Genomic DNA, 23824 nt, shown 5'->3' with positions numbered 1-23824 from the left:
CTCACATAGCAGACAATTTTAGAGAACCAATTTTAAATTAAGTATTTTTTGTTATGCGCAGCCTGTCACATAAACACCAATCGTTTCCATTTCTTTACTTGAATCTATGAAAAATACCAAAGATAAAACAGTCTGACAGGAATTAAATACACACACACACTAAACACTAAACATCCTGTTTAGTGTGTCCTTAAAAATGAAGAAACTGGACAAGTGGAGAGCAGAAAAAAAGTAGCAGGCCTAAAAAAAAAACTATCCCCACCAGATGAACAGTATCTGCAATTCATGTCCTTAAGAAATATGAAAAAATAAGACTTGATACAGGACATGAGAGATATTGAGAGACGCATCTGGCCCTTCAGTCGATCCATTTACTGTTTGCTGAAGCTTCATCATGAATGGTCTGAGTGGAAGGATGGCTATCAAGAAGGCATTATTAAGGAAGGGAAACAGGGGGAAATGGCTGAGGTATGCTAAATTACCCAACAAATGGACTGGACTGAAAATCAGTGATGAACCCAAATGAGAGAGGTAAAACAATGCGTGTTTACAGTCATCAGAAGTACACTTCAGCATGACAATCCTAACGCAGTGAAAGCACAGCTGGATAGAAAAACACATAACGGATCACTATCAGTGATGGAATAGCTTCTCCTCAACATTATTAAAGCAGTGTGGGGTCATGTTGATAGAGAATAAAACAAAAACCAGCCAACTAAAAAAGAAAAAAAAGATTTAAAATGTCCTTCAATAAACCTGGAGCGCTACTTTACTTGTGAAGACTACTTATATTACCGAGAGTTCAGACAAGTCATTCTCCTGCACACATTCTCCTAGCAAATGATAAAACATTAAGAGGTGGTTCAAGATTTTTGCATAATACTGAAATAGTATATGCGTGTAAATCTGTGGATAGGATACAACTGATTAAAAAAATACTCACCATCAAGTTGTACTATAGTAGAAAACAGAGCAGTAGAAAGAAACCGTGACAGCAGCACAGAAAGTTATTTGCACTCCATAACAGAAGATGGCAGCAGTAGACTGAGGAGGCGCTGTAACAGCCAAGCATCCCGTTACACAGTACACGGGACACTTTATGGACTTCCTGTCTCGTTTCATAACATCGTAACTGTGTATAATGTAGCATTCTCCCGTCTTAAGTAAGCGACTATCATTCATTGCTTCCTGTCTTAATAATGACCTGCATTAAGCGGCTGTTCTCTAAAGGACCTCGCTCCAAAGTCGCGTGGTTGATGACTGGTGAAGCTCTCACCTCCTGCAGGTGCTTCCATGCTGAACTAGTAAGAAGTTTGTATGATAATTTAAACAAAGTGAACTGAAGTATTTTTCCCCTGAACGCCGCAGTGGGTGCATTATAAAACTCACCTTTTTCATCTCGCAGGTGAGACACGAATCTAGCGCGCTTCCAGTAGTTCATCACAGCAAGTATGTGTGTGACCTCCCACCCAATCACAGGTTTCCGATGGGCAAGTTTCCCCGGGTTTTACAGTGTTTGCTCAGAGATCAGGTCATTACAGAGAAACAGGTGAGTGAGACACTTTTATGATATCTGCCTGTGATTATAATCGATTATTTGATTTTATGATTTACAGGCATCCAGTTTCTAAACATAACAAGATCAACTAATAGTGAATATCACTGCTGCTATTAAAAGTAGTATTTATTGGAAAGCACATTTTCCTGTTGATGTGCCTTTTCCTTTCTTACAGTAGGTGTGGGTCCCTGAAATTGCCTCTAAGGATTTACTGAGCTGTGTGCACACCGAGGACTACCTGGACAACTTCATAAATGGGAAAATAAGTGAGCAAGAGCAAAGGAGGACAGGCTTTCCCTGGAGTGAAGGCATAGTGAGGCGCTGTCGATATGAAACAGGTGAGAGAAATTCATGACGTACACGTGACCCGGAAAGATTGCATTATGTTTGCTGTTAACGTTCTCTCTCATTGCCAGGTGGGACTGTTTTAGCTGCTGAAGTCGCTCTGCAGAGGGGTCTGGCTTGCAGCACAGCAGGGGGAACTCATCATGCTTTTCCCAGCTATGGTTCGGGGTTTTGTCTCCTCAATGATCTTGCAGTCGCAGCCAAATACACGATGAACAATTCTCCTAATTCTCCTTCTACTAAACGCAAAGTTCTCATTGTGGATCTAGATGTTCATCAGGTGGAGTGCACTAGTCTCTGTTGTGGATTAGGATTTGTCTTTGTTGAGAAGCTAAACCTTTTTCATGTGTCAAACATCCTACAGGGTGATGGCACCGCTTTCATCTTTAAAGAGGAGCCTTCTGTGTTTACATTCTCAGTGCACTGTGGGAAAAATTTCCCACTTCGTAAACAACAGAGCGACCTTGATATCAGTGTGGAGGATGGGCTGGAGGACAAGGATTACCTCTCCACAGGTATGTAGATACTCTCCATTTTAATAAATATCTAATCACTGAATCGCAATTCTAGCACTACTGTTTTCAATTTGTGAGAATTGTTGTTTTTGTCCTTGCTGATTTTGAAACTACTGTTTTTTTTTTTTCTGTACGTTGAGATGATTTTCATTGACGATGCTTCTAAAAACTCACTAATATGTCTGATGGTGTACCCAACAGTTGAAGCCCACCTTCCCTGGCTGCTGGAAACCTTTCGCCCAGACCTGGTTTTGTATGACGCAGGGGTTGATCCTCACTGGGAAGATGAACTCGGAAGGCTTCGCCTGACAGACCAAGGTGAGCCATTCTGTTTTACACCCAGGTGTTTTTTACCTTCAAATCACTTACAGACTTTTTGAATGACTTCAAGTGTCCCTTAGGGCTCTATCAGAGAGATTTGTTTGTGCTGAAGACTGTGGTGAAAAGAGGTGTCCCTATCGCTGCTGTTATTGGTGGAGGATACTCTAGAGACATTGATAAACTGTCACTCAGACACTCTATCGTCCACAGAGCAGCAACTCAGGTAAATGAAACACAGCAGATAGAAGACTTGTTTGTCCAATTTTATGTACAGAAACAATTAGTTTTAAAACAGAGTTCTCATTATAACCTTGCTATTCATGTTTCAGGTTTGGAGGGAGTGTGGTATGTAAAACTTGGCTCCCTAATCAAGAGGATCCTCAGTGGGTAGCTGATATTTGAGAGAATGCCATGGTCATTTGGAAAGTTTCAAAAATGTATTAGAAACTGACCAGTACTTCAGTTACTTTGGCATATTTATTTAATTTACACAGTTGAGATTAACTGTAGTAGTGATACATCTTATGCGGTCACATATTAGAACTTATTTCACTCATTTTTGGTTCGTTGCAATGATGGTCTTGTAACTACAATTATATTGTTATAGGGACATCACAGCCACCATAACAACATATTTTTACATTCATCTGAAAAAGAAGGTTTTTATGGAACTCAGTACAGTCCTGTGGAAAAACTGTTTATATAGGAATCAAGAGGTGCTGCTTATCAAATGCTCTTGATTAATTGGTCAAAAACACAAAAGCAGAGTTTCTGGTAGTTTTCTGGAATGGAGCTTTCAGCTCCCTGTTAATGCCACAATCTTACCAGGAGTGGAAATTCCACAAAATTCACTCAAAGGTCAGACAATACAACTCTTAGGGAGGATTTTCTTTTTTTGGGGGGGGGGGGGGGCATAAAAAACTAAGAGCTAAAAACTTTACAAGCCTCAGGTAGTATCGGAAATGTTAACATTCCAATGCAATTAGAAAAAAAACTGCATTTAAATAAACTTCTGCAACAATGTTTCTGATGAGACTAAAGCAGAGATGCTTGTCCATAATGGATAGCGCCATTTTGGGTACAAAACACTACATGTCAACGCAAAGACCACATATCAGCTCACAAGCACGGTGGTGGAGGGATAATGATTCGGGTTTGTTTTGTATCCACAGGATTTGGGCACCTTGCGGTCATTGAATCAACCTCGACCTACAATAAAATGTTTGAAAAAGAAAAGAGTCAAGGTGTTGTAGTGACCCAGACCAGATTTAAATGCTAGTGTGGTGTGGCTTTTAAGAGCTGTGCATAAATGAATGCCAATAAACATTAATGAACTGAAGCAATATTAAAAAGAAGAGGATTTCACTACAATGTGAGAGACCAATACAGTCCTACAGTAAAATAATTAAGTTATTGCATAGACTGCAGAGTCCAATGGAAATCTTCTTCACATGACTACATGTTAAAGAATTATTTAAAAATCCTCACAAATCAAATATTAAGGCTTTCATTTGTAGGCTGGTGATGATTCTAGTATAGTATGTGCAAGTTGGCTATAAAGACTTTTAGCTTACCATTTACCAAATTGTACCTGTGTGACAATTAAATATTCTAGAAATAAACTGTACATGAACAAATCTTTGTTGTTAATGGGAGTAGAAGCAACACAACACCCGTGAACAAAAACAAATTTAATAAAAAAACCAAAAAAGTATTTACATCAGCTCACACAAGACATTTGCCACTTTTAAGACAAACCTAGTTGGTCCACAAAAACTATACAGCTAAAGAAATGCACCACAATGGATATAAACAGTTTTTCAAGTCTCACCTATTATGTCATTCACTGACATCAAGCAGCGATATACTTGTGATAGAGTGCAATGTTTATTCACAGTACATGAGGCAGTTTTCTGATTTGCTGAGACATACCAAATTGTTACAAGACACAATGCCACTATTGCAAATATCTACATCAAGGGCGCGCACACACACAGACACGCCCACTGGCGACATGTCGTCTGGAACACTTGTAGAGTAAAACAACAAGAAAATGGCACTAATGTTTCGGAAGAGATTCTGCACAATTTTAAACTTGTATGAGAGTGCAATGAAAAAGTACGCACGAGCAGTTTCACAGGAAGCGTTACCAAGAAGTCCGCAGCTGATACTAGCTGCAAATTTGGCTCCTTTTAATGAGAGATAAGCAGCATGCGATTTTGCAGACACAAAGAAAGAAAGAATTCTCTACTGAAATCAATATATTAAAATATAACAGCAGAGGGAAGAGTATGCTGTAGCTTTGTACATTTCTCTTCTGCTCATATTTAAAGCACAAGAGAAGAAATGTTCTTTTAAAATGCAAATCAATAGCTGTGATGCAGCCCACTAGGGTTAAATAACAAAACACCGACTCTAAAAGACACACTGTAGATTTATTGAAAAAGAATAAATAGTTAAAAATAATCTGGTACAACATACAGTAACGGCCACGGTTGAACACTTCCATAAAATATCTATTTGCTGCTTTCCAAAAGCTCTGACATATAGCTGGTTCCAGGATAAAATAAATACATGGATAAAAATCTCATTTTTAAATAGTTCATGAGAGAATTACAGCACTGGAGAATGTTAGTGTTACCTAGACCTTCAACAATGGCTACATTTGCACATTTAAATGAAAAGAATGTCATTATTCTCACATGTGGAATTCAGTGCTAAAACTTGAGGCAGAGGCGATGCAAAGTGAACTCAAATATGACAAGTTCCGGTCATATTTTCCATACCTGAACTTTCTCTGCCACCACACACCAATTGGCGTGATCAAAGTAGGTGTGTTTAACATGAAGTTCTTCGACATGATTCGCTATCAGCTCTGCCAGCTCGCCCTCCCTAAAGACGTGGTAGTACCTCAGGCAGGAGCCTTCCACCTGCCCTTCACTCCCCTGAGGACTCTGTGTGCTTTCCTGCAGCTCTTCTCCCAGCAGCCCTCCATCTCTTTCATCTCCAGACTGCTTTAGGTCCTCCCCCTGCAAGGAGACTAGATCTGGTAGAGCCAGAGAGCCACACTCCTGGACTAAAGACACTGCGCTGCTGTTGTTAGTGGTGCCATTGCCTCCAGAATTATTCGGTCCCTTGTGCTGCTCTGTGACAAAGACATCCTCTTCTGATCCGACCACAGATGGCGGAGAAAAGAAACTTGAGACTTGCTTGATAAGCCCTCGTCCTCTCCCGCTCAGGTTGAACTTGTTCCCCTCATTTTCACCTGTGGGGGAAGATAAAGTGCTCATGTCTCTGGAGGATGAACGGGAGATCCCCAAGCTTCCGAAGTCGAACACAGAATCAAGAGACCTGGAGAAGAACCACAGTTTGTGTGTCCTCTGCTGTGGTGTAGTGCGACCAAGATCTTCTGCCACAGAGGATGTGCTTCTAACCTTCCTGTGCTTTTCAGTGTTGTCTATGGCTTCGCTCACGCTCTGTGCTGTGGTTCTCCTCCTCGGTTTGTTGAGGCCGGGAAGGAATTGAGGATTGGGGTTCCAAGGAACAAAGATGTCCTGTTTCTCAAATTTACGACGTTTCTGCTCCATGGCCCACACGTAGATCATAATGCGTCCGCCCACTCGCAGAGTGCGAGCCATCTCCTTTATTGCTCGAATACGACGCTCTTTGGTGGACAGATGATGAATGACTGTGACAAAAATATGAATTTGTCAGCTTTAAGCATGGATTTATGAGGTATCATGTACACTGTGTGTATAATGGAAGATAAATGAATAGTGCAGCTGTTTGGTTTGGACCTAATTACACTCTTTTTTTTGGTAGGACACAATAATTATTTTTCACACTGTTGGCTTGGCAACGCAAGTTTGTGGTAATATGATGTTTATCATTATATGAGTTAACTTAATTTGAGGTAGATGTCGGCGTTTGAGCTCATGCATATGAAGGGAGTGATTTGTTACTAAGTGAAATATTTTAAAAAAAAGCCTCTTATCTCATCTATAATAACTGCTTATAGTTCTGACCATTACCTGCAATAGAAAGCATAGCATCAAAGCAGCTGTCTCTGTAAGGCAAATGCAGCCCATCACACATCTGGACCTCATGTCCTTGGCTCCAGGCAAAATCCACCAGGGGGCGACAAACGTCACACCCCAGCTTGAACACGTCCTTGTTGATGTGGAGATACTTACCATTACCACAACCTGGAAAGACAAGACAGTCAGCTACAACATAACACAAGAAATGTAAGCCAGCTGTAATTGGACTTTCAGGATCACATTACTGCTGGAGACCCACCAATGTCAGCAACGATGCTCCCAGGCTGCAGTTCCAGGAGGAACTGCCGTACCTTCGGCCAGGCTTTATAGCGGCTGTCGTTGAAATATGGAGCAATCTTGTCGTAGACATTGTGTACATGATCTCTTTCAAGCTGGCTGGCAGCCTCCTCCATCATGTTCGCCCAGGCGGCCTCATGCAGTGGCCTCAGAGCATCATGACTGCAGGGAGAAGAGTCTTTTTGGTTATTTCCATTAAACTGTGAATTTCACCATGAAAAAAAAAATATTGTGATAGTGTGGACTTGTTAAATAGAAATGGCACAGTGGAGACCCTCTCTGCATGCTTGTTAAAGTCCCACAAGGTCAGCTCAAAACCATAATCAGCGGACACACAAACATCTGTCAGGTGGTAATTTAATATCAGACCCTCTGCTTTGTACTTCAAGTACCAGCTGAATCAGTGCACTCTCTCACATCCATCCAGCAGTGCACAGTGAGGTTCTGCTCTATGAATACAAGTCAGGTATAATTTGTCACTTTGAGTATGTAACTGCGGAAAAACACAGACTACAGGATATAAATTAACTAACCAAGTCACCGCAAATAGGCACACCTCATCTCACCAAGCTCTTAGCAGGTCCATGTCCACAGCAGCTGTGAGAAATTGGTTTTACAGTAACGGGGAAGCAAAAGGTCAACACATAAATCACTTTTGTGTCAGTAACAGGATGCAAAACAAACATGAATCATGTTTGAGTGAGTGATTTTCATCGATTCCGTCACACTCTGTAAGTAAGCATTATGCTGCTGTTGGGGTTTATATATCGCAGCATTTCTTTCACTGTCACATGCAGTGGAAGGTCTGGACGTTTACCTAATTTGACCTTCATTAATCCTGAGAAAGACTTTAAATTTCCATGGAAATAAAGCACAGCAGTACTGAATATCAATATGTTATAGCTTAGCCAGGCCAAATACTGATTGTTTGTTGGTTTACTACACTTTGCTCATAAAAGTTAATTGATTAAAAGAGACTATTTTTAAAGTTATCACTTAAGATGATGCCCTGAGTACAATATTGTGCATGAAAAGGAACGTACCCACAATTGTGCATCAATCTAGCTCATTCTTTTACTACGTTGTAGTATCTTGGACAATATTTATATAAGTTCAGGCCATCTAATGTTTGGATAATGACTCTGACTTTGAGACACTTTGAGTTTTTATCTATAAACACAGTACGGCAAACCCCAAATCTACAGCTCACAGCAACCACCTTGACAACAACAGGACATTGTTGCCCACATTTCTATAGTTTTCTTTTCAAGCATATTTGTATGTAATGCCGACATTATGTAAACTTCAGGGACACGCTGTAGAGTTTCAAACTCGACAGAAAATTTCAGGGGTTGTATAATTGTGACGTTTGTGTTATTCACAGCTCCCACTGCAGTCATCCCAGTTTATCAGGATGCAGCCCACAGCTCCTGCAGTGCTGCTGCTGTGGCTCCCTGAAGCACTAACCCCACTGGCCACTTTACTAGGCACACCCATAAAAAACTAATGAAATCCAAAACAATGACTCTGGCATGAATTCAACTCTTTTGGATCTTTTTGTTTCACCTTTTGTTTTCATCATCTTTAACATTCATGATCCACTGTGTTACATAGTGCTGTAATAGCTGTGAAGGATTGTGCACTCCATTAAGGTACAGAAGGGGAGAAAAATATGCCACAAAAAGAAATGGACAAGAATATCTGGCTATTCAGAGTTCTTATTTGATCTTTCTGATTATTGTGTCGTGGTTTAATTAATTTCATGCAAAGCAAACCCACACAAAACAGTTTCGATCACATGTTAACTTCAAGGAAGTTTTAGAAGTACATGTGTACAAACTGCATGTTTGTAATGCTGAATAAATTAATTAAACTGTAATAATTATAAGCTTTCAAACCCCCCTGTCCTTAAAAATCTTATCCTGGATAAATTTAGCCCATGATTTGTTGCATACTTATACTGTTAACATACAGCTGACCTCAACGCAGAACACTAACTCTACTATTCTCCACAAATACAGCTTCCCATTTAAATTCCTAAATTGATTCATTAAGTCTTGGATCAACAGTGGAAATACACTTTCAAAGGCAAAAACAAATAAATGGCTGATTCCTGACGAGGCCAGCAGAAAAGAAGATGTCTCTGTTTTTATCTGCATTCAACATCTTTTATACCCACACTACTATTAACCAACAAGTGATTGTTAAATCAGTGCTGAACACTGCCTTTTTTGCTTGCAAATTATCTGCTTTGAAATCACTGACTGTGTGTGCCATAAGACTCTTCTCATTTTACCCCTGTACTGAGCAATGTGACAAAGACTTTCCGCTCTGTGTGACACGGAGATGGGAGATAAGAGTTGTTTTCAATCGGCTGCGATAGATGAGAGCTGGTGGTGCTATGTATCCCAGCAGAAATTCACTGCTAACATATGTCGTAAAATCAATGTGCACAGCAAATATGGGTTTACTTTTGAGGTTTATCTGTAACTGCATTGTACAATACAAAATTTCAACCCACTTAATCTTCTATCACTTCAGGTTGGACAGTAAACAGAAGGATGTACAGACTGTCAGCAAAGAAATCAACATTAATAGATGTAGTTCAGACCATTGCAACCTACTGAACCATGCAGTGCCATAGGATGATTTGTTAAGGTTAGAAGGGAGGAAAGCCACCAGACATTTGGGCTCCATTTCTTTCAAAAGGCATTAGGTATGTCCTTGAATGTAATACAGACTATTGCCCATTCAGTGCGCACACAATGAAAATTACTGGAAACATTTACCACAGGATATTAGTAACAAAGCCCGACTTGCACTACATGAAACACAAATATCTCTTTTTATGACCTGACAATCAGAGCCTTCTCTGTGCATTAACAAGCTTATCTTCACTCCACTGTTTGTAAATATAGTGTACGCCGCATCCTTTGCTCAGACCTATTTCTGGACCACCATCATCTGCATCATCTCAGCCAAGTGGAAGTAAAACATCCCTTATGTAACGCTGTAATCTGGCCTCATTCTGTGTTGTCTGTGCTCAATTCCACTCGAGTTTCCCCCTCTGCTCACTAAACTGTGGCAGTCCTCAGCTGACATTATGTAACCAGCAGCTGGGCAGGCTCAGAGCTTTACCTCTGAATGACAATGGGGACTAAAATTAAATCAGATGACAACGTCTGGTGCACAGATCTGTCCTAGGTGCAGGGCATTCAGGGGATAAAGGTAAAAATCAGCCATTATTTTAGTCATTTTCTGTACACAGATTCTGTAAGTAATCAATAACTTAGATATTAACTTAGATATTTTCATCATACATGATCCACTGCGTACAACATTTGCCACTGAGTACACTATTCTGCGAATATGTGACTTTAAATATGCGTTCCTAGGCCGTGTTAACAAGCTCAGACCTCCACTGTGCTTTTATGTGATGTAGTGGTGTTAGGACTGTATGAACAGACAGGGCTGCGACGGCTGAGCACGGGGAGCCCAAGGAGAGCAGGTTTAACCGTGAAGCATGCCAGCGTGAACATGTGCGCAGAGATCTTGAGGTTTATTCTACCAGACCTCCTCATTAGTAAAATGAGCAGTAAATAACAAGTTAATATATTCAAAGGCAGACAGATGAAATCTCTGGACAGTAACCTGCAATTCAATTAATCGCCCAAGATTTAAATGAACCCCGTATTTAACTATATTACTAGATTATATTATATTTAATAATGGGTGGGGTACCGGGCTTGTTCTGTATCGGGGAGCTGCAACTTTTAGTCCAAATCAAAGTTTCTTTTGATATATGTGCAACTGATGTATACCAGCCTAAAGTTTAAATACTGAATTGCATTAATAACAAAAATGTAACCAACTTATTTGCAATTCATAAATAGCTTTCTCGTAATCCGTGTCAATAACTGCACAGCCTCCCTGCCGAAATCACTTACCGTATAAACTGCCGTTGTATTATCCGCCTCTAGCCTCGGGTCGGTGGAGGTAAACTTCCCTCTCCGCACATGCGATAGATCTATATGATCCACCTGTAATGTGGATCAGAGGAAGGTGCTCTTTAAGGTGGTCCCGAGCTCATCAACAACCACATTGTGCTGGCGGTTTAAAAAAAGCAAGATAAAAACGTGCGGCGTGTGACCGCCAGAAGTCTACTGGCCGAAGGACGGCATCAAATCCAGGACTGGGAGCTCCACACCTGTCAAGCCAATGAAAAGATAGGGCAAAACTTCCGGTCACGTGTTTCAAAATTAAAGCAACCCAAAGTAGGACAACAAACTAAGAAACTGCAATGACCGAAAATCAAAGAAAAAAGTAACAATGATTTGGTGAAAATGAGAAATCCCATATGTTAATCTCATAAACGAAATGTAAATTAACCCACCACCCCCCAACAATACACAACTAAAACGAATTAAAACCAATATATGGAGTAGAAATGATTTAAAAATACAATTAGGACCAACAATAATCCAGTAAAACTAGCAAAAGCTACACATTCAATTCTGTAAAACAGTTAGAAATTAGGTAAAGGGGTTTTTAAAAAAAAGATACCTGGACTACTGAAAGATAGTTAAACTGATAATGTTGCAGTTTAACTAGCATGATTTTGGTAAGCAGTTCCAGTTTAAAGGCTATTGAAGTTGATGGAGCTAAAATTGCATCTAGAAAAATATAATGATACAAACCACATAATATCTGAGGGTTTGTGACAGTAGTCGTGCCTCAGTAAAAAAACAAACAAAAAAACTTTGGTGATGAATTAATAAAGCTGCAAAAGTGATCACAGTATCTTCTTCTTTCAGCTTGTCCCTCTAGGGGTCGCCACAACAGATCACCTGCCTCCATCTCACCCTATCACTAGTATTTTCGTCTGTCGCACAAACGCTCTGCTGGTCCTCCTTCACTATACATGAATCTGCCCTGACGTCTTCCTCTTTTCCTTCTGCCTGGCAGCTTCATTTTCAGCATCCTTTGTCCAGTACACCCACTCTCGTGACACCCTCGTGTCAGATGCCCAAACCAATTAGTCAGTATCTATACAACAGAAACAATGCCACATGGCTACACCAACTCTTGAATAATTAATTATGGGAACAATAATTCATCTGCTCAAACATTCCCATCTCCCAGCTGTTTGATGGAAATTAAGCTTGATTTTGTACCTCTGTATTATAGATGATGCAATGCTCCTTCATTTGACTTTGATAGACTAATACCAACTTTTAGAAATAATTTTAGGCAGAACTAAAACCATCAAAATTGTACTTGTGTAATGATATGTATATAAAAGATCCTACTCCTTGTCCAGTCATTGGATGTTCATGTATTTTCACTATTCAGCCCACTACTGATTTCTATAACAAAAGACACACCCTTGCGCCTTTATTTTGAAAATCACGCCATGCAGCATCCGCTCTTCTTGTATATAACTTGACACAACTGATGGGTTTTCAGCGTGTAAAAAGATGACACCCTGTGCGGTTGCAGAGCATGGCTGTCATTGGCTATGAGCCTCACGTGACAACCACAATAAACAACGTGACAGGTAGAACATGAGGTCCTTCATTTGTCAGAGCTCCTCTCTGCCTATGCTCCAGGAAAACCCACGAGATCTAGTTCAAAACTATTGTTGTCCATTCCACGGACTAACCTCAAATCTCGTGGTGATAGATCTCGTGGTGATAGATCCTTCTCTGTGGCAGGTCCCAGACTTTGGAATAGTCTCCCCTTTAATATTAGATCTGCTCAAACTCTTGAGCAATTTAAATCTTTACTAAAGACACACTTTTACACTCTGGCTTTTAACACATTATGACCCAAGCATTTTGGATTTATCTGAATTAGTTAGTATTGTTTCAATTCTTCTATTTTATTGTTTCTATTGTTATTATTGTATTACACTGTAGTTTTTAATTTTATTGTTATTGTTAAGCACTTTGTGCAGCATCGGCTGTTGGAAATGTGCTATATAAATAAATCTGACCTTGACCTTGACCTTGACCTTCATTTTATGCTTCACCCGTTTCCCATTTCCCTTAATGGCTTTTAACTTTTACAAAGTCCCTGACTTCATCCCAAGGCTGCAATAAAAACTGACAACCCCCCCCCCCCCAAATTCATTCAATTAAAGTAGAAACTGACAGTAATCCATAAGATGTTTTTTACAGTTTCACCTACATGTTGGTATTAATTGCTAATTAATTACTATTACAGGCTCCTCAATGAGATATGATCGCCCCATTTTTTATTGCTTTGTAAATAGCACTTACTCTCATTAGCACCAAGTACAAAGGGTGAGCTACAGGATCCTGTTCATCCTGATCTTCCACTTGCAATGATATGGTACTAAGGTTATAATAACACAAGAACTGCATATATTAAAAACTAAATAAAAAAAATTAAACAGCTTTTAGTTCCACACCATTAAGCCACTTAATGTGTTTTCTACTCTGGTAATATATTAGTGCACATTAGCCTGTCACATCCACTTTTCCTTGTCCTCTGCTTCCCATGTCAGCTGTGAATTCATCTGCCATTTTTGTTCCTGAGATGCTTAAGAGCAGAAACGTATTTATGGTTCATCACTGCCATTTAGGGAGCACAGAGCACTCATCACAGCTGCCTACATCATCATCATTCAAAGCACACTTTTGCTCCATTCTGCTGCAGGCTTTCTCACATTAAAATGACGCGCACCTCCGCACCCGAGAAGTACACAGTACAAACACATTTAAACTGGCGGCTAATGAAAATAAGTAGAAACGCAGATGTCCCCTCAGCAGAGGTTTAGCAGCTGTTAAACAACAGTAATTACTTTTAGTCTCTTCAAACACTCTGTTAAATCATGAATTCAGTTAGGAGACAGACGGCATCCTTCATAATGGTTATATATCAAGGACACTTATGAGTCCTCAGCACGCAGATTTCTATTTTTCTGCAGCAGAAAATATTTCCCAGGGACAGACATTATCTCATAGTATTTGCCTTTCATTGATTTAAGCCGGCACCTTTTAGTCCAAGCCTGCTCCCTACAGACTGTATCACCAAAACACTTGCTGCTGTATTTATTAACTGGTTGTTGTTAACTAAAGACTGTGACTTTGTGGTGCCAGGAGGAAGTGTGGGTGTGGTAACTCCTGCTCAAATTATGAGTTTTCCTGTTTCCTGACTTCCTGTAATTGAGTGGCAAATTGTGTTACAGTGATCTTCTGTACATTCTAAGGTAGTTTTTAAATACTGCTGGCCAGTGCTGTTGCATGAGAAATATCAGCAGTGGTCTGTAACTCCATTGGATAAGGGTTTGTTGGAGTTGCTAAATCCAGCCACCAATACAGTCATAATAACTTCTTATCCCTGCTATTTATAGAACGATCATTTCTAAGTGTGCCTGGAGAAGGTCAGTGACTGAAAGGCTGCCCCTACAGAACGAACAATGCACTGCAAAGTCTTCAGTGCTTTTTTCCGCCCCATTATAATGGACCATGAAATAGAAATGTCAATAGAAATCATAAAAACGCCATGTAGTTCCCTGCCTCTGCAATGTGGTCCTCTTTAGACAGCTGCTGAAACAATCCTCCTTCAAAACAAGATTTTATGACATCAGAATAATCGTGTTTTTCTTTGGAAATGGACTGTTTCCTATAACCCTCTCCATATCAGCATTCAGACACGAGCTTCATCGAGGTCCTACTTGTTAAACAGCTCCAGGATTACAAAGGTCAAAGCTTTTACATTAAAGATAAGGGAGTCGACAGCTGTGCTGCTCAGCACTGATGTTTGTGATTTAAAAGTTCAAAGGTCTTATTCTGTTACAGTGACAGCCACAAGACCAGCTTTTTTCCTTCTTGGCTGTCTTTGCCTCTCTTCTAGGTAACAGGTGGGTGAAGCTGACCTAGTTAGGGTTGCACTATAAAGCAGGGCTGTCGAAACCTCTCAGGGGCTCTTCTCTGCTGCTCTCCCCCATGCTGGCTTACTGACAGACAGAGCATCTCAGGTTTTCCTTTTTATTTTTGCATGCATACAGTCACTCATTCATTTACAGTTCACCGAGACGTTGCGTACATATTAATTAGCTGACAATCAAGCATACTATTTTTGGTTTTATTACTTTAATTAAAATAACAAACATCATCTATGTGAGGCCTTCATTTTGAGCCGAATTGTGACAACATACAGTTGTCTACTGTTTCCTGGTCTGATAAGACTTTTAATAACTAATTCAAGCTTGTTTGCATTATTATTCTAACAAGGGTGGAACCAAAGGGCCTTTAATTTTATAGAAAATGTTTTTGGAGGGTGTAATTTCTCTTTAAAAAGTGAAGTCTAGATTAAATTTAAAACGGTTTCTCTTCTTTGTTATTGACTTGAGTTACTCATTAAAGCCTTTTCATCTTGTTCTTCTGCCCCCGGCACCCATTTTGCAAGAAAATCTAATAGCAGTTTTTGACCATTTAGCTTAACTCTTCACTGCAGACAGGGCTGCACTCACATCAAAAGACAGAAAGCAAATCCATTAGAAATCCCCTTTAAAGGGCCTCCTCATTGATTCTCTTGACTCAAGGTCAGATTATATCTTAGGGAGACTCACAGGACGGCTTAGCCTTTTTAAATACTGAACATACTTGAGGCCAGCTCTGCATTTTAAGATTCAATAAGTTTTTATTTACCAGTTAAATCTAATTTATGGGTTTCCTTCCTACCATTTATTTTCACAGTTTAGCCTTGACTTTTTTTTGTAGTTCCGTGCAGAATAACCCTTTAAACAAATAAGGCAATCATTTACAAAAATCAAAAAGCAAGCTTGTGCAAGACTTAGATTCAGTCTTAAAACTTCCACAAACACTGAAACAGAGAGATTATTGCATATCTTACATATCACATCAACCTGCATTATTTTTTTTTTGTGGAAAATTTGTAACACTAAAATGTATAAAATGTAAAAAGTTGGTGTAGCATTAAAAACCCTCTACAGAAAAGATAGGAAGCTGCAGACAGCAGTACGCTGAATACTGCAGTCTAAAAAACAAATAACTAACCCTAAACACATATTTTTAAGACTGGAAGAGCATCAGTTGGAAACACTGCCTTCAAGAGAATTAAAACTACGACCAGTGAAACCAGTCACGTGGATTCCTATTATTAAGTTAATATTTGGTAAAAAGTGTGACCTCACAGTGGCATTTCATTCTGGACAATAATCCTTTGCCCACTCTCATTCACTGGTATTTTCTTCACCCTTCACTGATCCCTTTCTCTAACTCAAACCAACACATACTGCATTTGGGTTAAATCTCAGTTTATGTGCATCCAATTATCAGTATGCTGTTCTTAAGCATACAACAGTGCAGCAAAATGTGAAGCAGAGAAACAGGAAAGTTAACCCAGATCTGTCACATTAAGATCCCAAAGACAAATACCAACTTGTCCCATGTTAGTCCCAGTTCCAAAAACACGACCTAATTTTCTTAAAAACAAAATTTTCAACCAGTATAACACTGCAGACACACATTTAACTATATAGTCTGTGGTGTAGAAAAAACTTTCTGGTTCCCCACACAACAACGATTGGGGGAAAAGAGTCAACAAAACATCACCTCTGTGCCGCATTAATGAGCACCAGCAGGAACAGTGGGGTGAAATGTGATTTCCTGTGAGACACACAGTAATGAACACTGAATGCTATCAGACAAAGACCTCTCCACACTTGGTGTTTAGCGCTATATCAGAGTTTCTACAGTAATAGGGTCTCTACTCAACGTTTCCCTACAGTAATTGGCTGCAGCAGCTGTAGATGGGTTATTCTTCTTTGGCAAACTGTCCGTGAGGCATATTGTGTTTACAAAGACGCAACAGTTTTTAACTGGAGGCACACCTATTACTGCTTCGCTTTCACAAATGAGCACACAAAATGCAGGATCACCAATTTTGAGTCTGCCAGAAGACAGAAACAATATTGTCCATTTGCACACTGACAGGGTTAGTTTTTGTTTACCGGTATGCTGATTACAATTTACAGGCCTTTGTTTAAAAAAAAACATGTTTTTAAAAGTTTACCAGGAGCCAAGATGAGGTTCTTTTTCATCCTTTCATGCACCCAAACAAAGAAACACAAAGAATCTGTTTTATACAAGAAACACTAAATTTTTATCAGGTTGATTTGTTTAACTCTGACTTTTTGGACACTCATTTTAGCTTCAGGCACACTTTTTTAGATCACTTGGACTCAGCACAGCTTAGGAAAGGATTTCCTAATAACCACTATGAACAGAAGAAAAATTCTGTTCAAATTAGAAAATTTCAATTGGTTTCAAACATTATGCACCAACACTAACTCAAAGACATCAGAATCAGTCTGTTTTGTTAATCCTTAAGCGCTTCTGCTAGGAAACTGTTCTACTAGCTGCCATAAAATATTTACCCTAAAAAAAGCATTAAATAGTTTTCACAAAGACATTAAAACAGAAAAAATGCATCACATGGAAGTTACTGTATAGTTTAGTTGTTTTTCACAGGACGGTGTGTAGTCCTGTGAAAAACTAAGTACATATTTACTGCTTTGATAGGAAATAAGAGGGCATTTAGCAGCCAGGTGCTGCTGCTTCAATGCACTTAATTAACTGACCAATCAGTAAGTGTGACCACCTCAATAAAAGCAGTTTGGCAGTCTGCAGTCTCCAAAAAAGCTCAATCTCAGCCTCTTCAGGCCCCAGTTAGCAGGTTAAATATTAAAGTTCATGGTAGTATAATATAAAAAGACTGAACACGTATGGCTTATTTGATATTATTTGAAAAAACATTCATCTCTCTAAAAATATGGCAACACAGCTTAGATTTGCAAAGTTGCATCTGAAAAACCACAGGACTTCTGGGGCAATGACGTCTGGAGACATAAAGTATGACAAAAATGCAGATATTATAGAGCCGCTACTGATGAACATCCAACACAGCATATCAGCAAACACCTCACACCGGCTGTCAAGCACAGTGGCAGAGGGGTGAGTTAGTTCATTTGGAAGCCACAGGACCTCGGCATCTTGCAGTCATTGAGTTTACAAAAAACTCCTCTGTATACCAAAGTATTCTAGAGTGAGCTGTGCGGTCAACTGTCTCACGGTTAAAGCTTGGCTGAAATTCTGCGACTTCAGTTACTGCTGCTAAAGGTGGTTCTGCAAACTAATAAAATCAGAGGGTATACTTGAATCGACTAAATTTCTTTATACACACAGACACACAATGTGTGTGATATTCCCATGTTGGTGTTGTTCCTGCATCAACATTTGCTTATGTAAAACTCTCTTCTGGAACAAATAGAAAGCACTTCAAGTGTTTCCTTTATTAATGTATGCTATATAACAATATATTATCAAGCTATTTTTGCTGTTAGCCAAATTTAGCTACTCATATTGGTTTACTTGTGACAGTTTTTAATAGCATTAGCTAGCTTCTTGGCTAATGCTAACTAAATACCCAGACAACAGGACTGGTCAGTTGCAACACTGATCCTGGACCAACAATGTTTTAATTATGTAAGAACAACACTAACACCAGTGTAACAAACTAAAAAAGAAAATTCATATCAATGTTTATATTTGGCTATTTTGGCACTGAAAATCTGCCTATTGGTTATGTCGCAGGAAGAAACAATTTCTAGCTAAAAAAAAGAAAGAAAGAAAGAAAGAAAGAGAACAACAACCAAGATGATAAATCACTGATCAAGCTCACCAAAAATTGGAACAACTTGTAAATGAGTAAAAAAATAAATTTAAAACAGGGCAAACTCCTGGTTTTCACTGTTGTTCTGTAATGTGAAGAATACGCATACTGTAAAAATCTGTTATTACATACTAAATTGCAATTTTAATTTCCTCAGAAAAATATTTTTTCTCTTTTCTTAGAAAAAAATTACAGTATACAAAGTAATATATTAAAAACAGGTACAAATTATAAAAATCACAATATTTACTCTAAAAATGGTCATACAAGGTAAATTACGAAGCTGTTAAATTGTCTTAGAAATTATGTAAATTTGGCTTTTTCCTCATCATTTGTGGCTGCTCTGGTTGACGTCTCTGGTTCACATGAAACGGTTCTTCTGAATTCATGACAATGTCTATGGATATGGGAATAGAAAAACGGTCCATCATCTGCGCGATCTTCTCCTGAGGAACACCGTGTTTGTTCCTCCTGGAGGTAAAAGAAAAAGAAAAAAAGAGGATAATGTTAGAATGTGAAGTCTAAACTATGTCTAACAGCATTTTAATATCATGAGTCAGAAATCATACTTCTCCAGCTCGTAAGGATCATATTTCCACCTGGTGTCCGGTTCACAAAAGTCAACTTTGTATCCGCTCTCCAAAGCCTGATGCAGGAGTTGGAGGAATTCGAAGGATTAGTGAAAGTGGTATGAAATATTAACTAATAATAAAAACAACAACAACAACAATAATAATAAATATTTAGTATGGCCACTTACCATTTTGACATATGGCTTCATTTCCCAGGCTTGAATGTTTGTATTATCAATAATAATGGGAGACCGGCCATCATGAAGAGCACTTCTAGCTGAGAAGATTAAGAAAAGATTCTGACAAGTTCTGGCAAGAAAATTAAAACTGTTTTTAAACCAAAATGTTTAATTTGTTTTATGTTCCATTTAATTTGATTTTTTTTTTTTCGACAATCACTTTTCGCCCCCATGTTGCTCACACATTATCAGTGAAAAAGTCACCTATTTAACATTTCTGTTTTAAATGCTGGATAGCTAGGCCACTGAAACATCTCTTCAAATAAACACACTCGCACATTAGCACAACATTAAAACCACCTGTCTGAAAATTGTGTAGGCCAACCCACACAAAAACAACACTAACCAATTAGGGACTTCCAGGGGTCTCCTGTGATATCAGGCACCATTAAAGTTAACAGTGAATCCTTTTGGTTACCAAGATGTTTAGGAGACCGTGTAAATGCCTTAGGCTCTTTTTTAAGTGTGTTAATGTTGTGGCTGATTCATTTAAAATACTCTATAGACCGGGGGATCTTGCTTTTTGTCAGATGAATATGTAAACCACTACAGTACAGAGGCACTGTGGTTGCTTTACTCGTATTAAATGACTGAAATTGTAATGAGTCAATACCTCTTCTCTGATTCCACTCATGTGCTGCTCCAAGAAGACTAGGATCATAGTGGTAGCCATCTTTGTGTGCAAAGTAATCATCTGTGCTCAAAATGATCCCACTGGGGCCAGTGGAGAGCAGCTCCCTGTGGGAAACAATCGGTGTCAAACTGCTGTTTTTAAGCTATAAGATAAGAATAAATAGATCGAAATTAAATTAAGATTACACACAGATTTACCTGGCACGTGTGGATTTCCCAGATCCTGGCAATCCCCGCATCAAGATCAGCACCAGGGCTGAATGGCTTGCATGTGTGTCGTCACGCGGCTGATAGTAGTGCTGTCGCTCCCAAGGTTCATTTTCTGAATCACATCTCTGGAGCCTGTCATAATCTTCATTTAACTGAGAGAGCTCTTCACTTCTATCTCTAGGCCACCTGACATTTTCATTAGCTGAGTGTCCATCATAGCTGGAGCCATGCACATCCCTGTCAAACTGATGTTGAGGACCTCCATAAAATCCCTGAGAGTGGTGTCTGGAAACATTTGGAGGTGGGAATCTATAAAAAGGTGGAAACCGCAGCTCCTCTTGAAAGCGGTTTGCCATGCTTGGATGTTGAAAGGTAGGGTTCACATGTGGTGGTGGGTTTTGTAGATTTGGGAATGCATACGGTGGTGGTTGGTGAGGGAATGGTGGCCTCTGAAATCTCAGGTGTGGTGGCCTGTCCAGTGGTTGTGGATGACGCCACTGGGGAGAGCTCAGCTCCGGGCCTGGCCTCTGCCTCCTGGGATTGTATGGCTCATTTTGATACCAGTGAGGCCATGCTGGCTGTTTTCTTCCATTGCTTTTTTGGGAGCCATCTGTTTCTTCAAAGTCCCTCATGTTAGCAATTTTCTCCTCAGGAACATCCTGAGTTTTGTTGCTGGTGGGTAATTTAGTAGGTACAAGTGGCTGATCAAAAGCTGCATCTTGTTTCCCTGGGTTACCATTAGCACCATCAGGGGTATTGATCTTCTCAAGCTCTTTGTAAAACTCACTCAGCGAGTCTTCAATGACAGACTCGGCTGCAGTTGTTTGTGGAGGAAATGCTGGACCGATGAAGGCAGAGCTGGTGAATCCTACCTCCCTTAACACGCGGTCCCTGACACTGCTGTCTGGAGCGCCACCGTCAGTGCCCACACACTTACTGTTTGTGTCAGCAGAGTCATCTTTACAAGCTTCTTTATCCTCACTCACACAAGATGTTTCTATGGCATCAGAGGTTGTACAACATAATTCAGGCTGAGACATCTGGATGAAAACAGATTAGAATACTTACAACATTGAAACACCACAAAAATACTACATAATAATACTGCATTTTATTCCTATTCTTATTATTTTGCTTTATTTATTTTATCTTATAGATTTTTCAGTGCTGCTATGCCAATTTATAAACGTAGCAGAAAAAGTAAGAAAATGTTTGGTTGATTATTTCTTTGTAACAACGCTTTTTGGCAAAAAAAAAAAAAAAGAAAAAAAAAGAGTTATGCTTGTGGAAAGCTTGTTTATTTGACCTGAAATGGTGCCGCATTTGTAAGGAAAATGCATTTCTGGGTTGAGCAGAAGAGTTGAATATGTGGGTTGCACCCATGAAAAATCTTCTCTGCTGATGCCAGCCACACATCTTATTCTGCTTCTGTCTCTTGTTTGGTGTTATTTACTGGAGTGTGATGATTAAAGTCTGAAGAAAGAAAGCATTTTGCCAATTTAATAATTTATTAATTAAACAAACAGGAGCCTGCCATCTCCTTTTCATGCTGGTCAACAGCTTGGTCACACACTGCTGTGGGATGCCATCCCATTTGTCAACCAGCATTTGTCACAAGTCAGCCAATGTGGTTGTGTTGGTCATTCTGGCACAAACGCCCACAAAGCCTAAGCTGATCCCAAAAATATTCAATGGGACTTTGATAAACCCCGCTCTGTCAGGGTGAGTGTTGTGATCGTGGAGAATAAAGGTTAGTTCCAGACTGTGGGGATCTTTCTGCACTAAAATTGCCTCCAATGATGACAAGCCTTGTTTTTACAGTGAGGGAGATGACACTCCATATCATCACACTGTTTCCACCAAAAGCTGTTACGCTATCCAATCAGCATAAAGTTCCCTGCATCTTATCCACAGTCTGTCTCTATGATCCAACTGCGATAGGAGAAATCTCATTAGAGCCCATGCTCACAGGTGCTGATAATCAGGCACCAATAATTTTCATGTCTGGCACTGATCACCACCTGCACTCATGTATATATCTTTCTACGTAGCACTCTTAATTCTTATTCTCATGTATATATCTCATGTATATCTCATGCACATATCTTTCTTTCTACATAGCACTTTAATTCTTATTGTTTGCACTGAAGCACCGCAGCAAATTCCTAATGTTGTAAACCTCAACATCTGGCAATAAACCCATTCTGATTCTGATAAGGCACGTGATTGTCAACACATGGGGTGCCAGAAGCTCAAACTAAGAGTCAATAGCAGAATAAGACCCTTGACATTGGCAGAAAAGATTTGGCGAGTTTTTCATTTTCCTTACAAATGTAAAGGGAAATAAACAGACTTTCCAACGGTATAAGACTTTTTGTCAATAACCCATGTCACAAAATATATACATCCACCAAAAACATTTGGCTTGCTTTTTGGGCTGGGTTTATATGTAAATACAAGTGCACATGATTAAACACACCGTAGATTAGTCAGCTAAAATCGAAACCATGTCTTCTGCCAACCATTAACCTTTGGCTAACGTGCCACAACACGAGTTGCACAGAAAACAAGAAAAATAAATAAATAAATAAACAAAATTGTTCACTACGTAAACGTAAAATAATAGAGTAACGGACGATATTCACGGTTGCCTACCGTTCATACTGGGGATGCATAAATTCAGGGGAAACCCACATTAACCGGTGTGCAGATTCAAAATCGCACTTGCCTTGTGTTTACGGAAGTGACTTTCTTCTTCTATTCTCTTATTAATGGCAGGCATCCTGGCCACTCGTTGCGTGAGCGACACCAGCGGGACTGAAAGGCGACGGGGTAGTGACAAAAATGGGTACAAAGAGCAGTAGCTACTTTATACAAAGAGTAGTAACTACTTCACCGAGTCCCGCTGTATTTTATAATGCCTGCGTTTCTATAGCGTATGTGAGCAGTTGCTATTCACTGCCCTGGACTGCATTATAAACTGCTTCCTGACATCTTTATATTGAAAATACCTAAATTTAAAAAAAGAGACCAGAATTTTAAAAAAAAGAAAAAAAAAAAGTCCAAGTCAGCATTACAGTTAAGCGAAAACAGCTAAATCAAATCGATATACTTGTGACATCTCCACAAACTAATCACTAGTGGTGTAGCAAAATGGTGAAATACTTAACGCTTTGAATCAAGATCACTCAAAGTGGTTATTACAAACTTTTTTATATGGTGAATTTCTTTAAGTTATACTGTATTCTTGTACCTATAAACCTTTTTTAAAGCTTCCAAAAATAAATCAATATTTGTCAGTTTGACATAACTGACAAATCTTACCTTGATTAATAACCCTTAATTAGTTGTTCCCACCTTTAGTAAAATG

General features: G+C 39.3%; 3 protein-coding genes across 3 annotated transcripts; 1 reads left to right on the top strand and 2 right to left on the bottom strand.

Moving 5' to 3' along the window:
- The first annotated feature begins 1199 nt into the window (after positions 1-1199).
- Positions 1200-3148, top strand: hdac12 (histone deacetylase 12). Its single transcript, XM_085371381.1, has 8 exons — positions 1200-1304; positions 1406-1549; positions 1737-1896; positions 1975-2183; positions 2268-2418; positions 2620-2736; positions 2820-2962; positions 3069-3148. The coding sequence occupies exons 1-8, from the start codon at positions 1200-1202 to the stop codon at positions 3090-3092; spliced, it is 1053 nt and encodes a 350-aa protein (XP_085227507.1). The 3' UTR covers positions 3093-3148.
- Positions 3149-5510: 2362 nt separating this feature from the next.
- trmt9b (tRNA methyltransferase 9B) lies at positions 5511-7195 on the bottom strand. The gene is made up of 3 exons (XM_085371568.1): positions 7039-7195; positions 6771-6944; positions 5511-6427 (listed from the first exon to the last, which is right to left on the bottom strand). Exons 1-3 carry the CDS (start codon positions 7193-7195, stop codon positions 5511-5513), a joined length of 1248 nt encoding a protein of 415 aa, XP_085227694.1.
- Positions 7196-19096: 11901 nt separating this feature from the next.
- Positions 19097-23236, bottom strand: n4bp2l2 (NEDD4 binding protein 2-like 2). Its single transcript, XM_085371337.1, has 6 exons — positions 23183-23236; positions 20443-21494; positions 20225-20349; positions 19561-19649; positions 19370-19446; positions 19097-19271 (listed from the first exon to the last, which is right to left on the bottom strand). The coding sequence occupies exons 1-6, from the start codon at positions 23234-23236 to the stop codon at positions 19097-19099; spliced, it is 1572 nt and encodes a 523-aa protein (XP_085227463.1).
- Between the last annotated feature and the right edge of the window lie 588 nt (positions 23237-23824).

The sequence above is a fragment of the Diplotaxodon limnothrissa genome, linkage group LG14, assembly GCF_057381915.1.
Source record: "Diplotaxodon limnothrissa isolate DT_005_m linkage group LG14, D_limnothrissa_male_GT1.1, whole genome shotgun sequence".
Taxonomy (NCBI): Eukaryota; Metazoa; Chordata; class Actinopteri; order Cichliformes; family Cichlidae; genus Diplotaxodon; species Diplotaxodon limnothrissa.
Note: the sequence above shows the minus strand (reverse complement) of the source record. Positions and strands in the feature narration are given on the sequence as shown.

Coding starts and splice junctions, on each gene's coding strand:
- trmt9b (XM_085371568.1), bottom strand. CDS start 7,195: ATGATGGAGGAGGCTGCCAGCCAGCTTGAAAGAGATCATGTACACAAT. Junction 6,945..7,038: donor GAGCATCGTTGCTGACATTG/GTGGGTCTCCAG, acceptor TTGTCTTTCCAG/GTTGTGGTAATGGTAAGTAT. Junction 6,428..6,770: donor TGCTATGCTTTCTATTGCAG/GTAATGGTCAGA, acceptor TTTTTGTCACAG/TCATTCATCATCTGTCCACC.
- n4bp2l2 (XM_085371337.1), bottom strand. CDS start 23,236: ATGCCTGCCATTAATAAGAGAATAGAAGAAGAAAGTCACTTCCGTAAA. Junction 20,350..20,442: donor GGGAAATCCACACGTGCCAG/GTAAATCTGTGT, acceptor TGTTTCCCACAG/GGAGCTGCTCTCCACTGGCC. Junction 19,272..19,369: donor GATCCTTACGAGCTGGAGAA/GTATGATTTCTG, acceptor TTTTACCTCCAG/GAGGAACAAACACGGTGTTC.
- hdac12 (XM_085371381.1), top strand. CDS start 1,200: ATGACCTGCATTAAGCGGCTGTTCTCTAAAGGACCTCGCTCCAAAGTC. Junction 1,897..1,974: donor GCGCTGTCGATATGAAACAG/GTGAGAGAAATT, acceptor TCTCATTGCCAG/GTGGGACTGTTTTAGCTGCT. Junction 2,184..2,267: donor TGGATCTAGATGTTCATCAG/GTGGAGTGCACT, acceptor AACATCCTACAG/GGTGATGGCACCGCTTTCAT.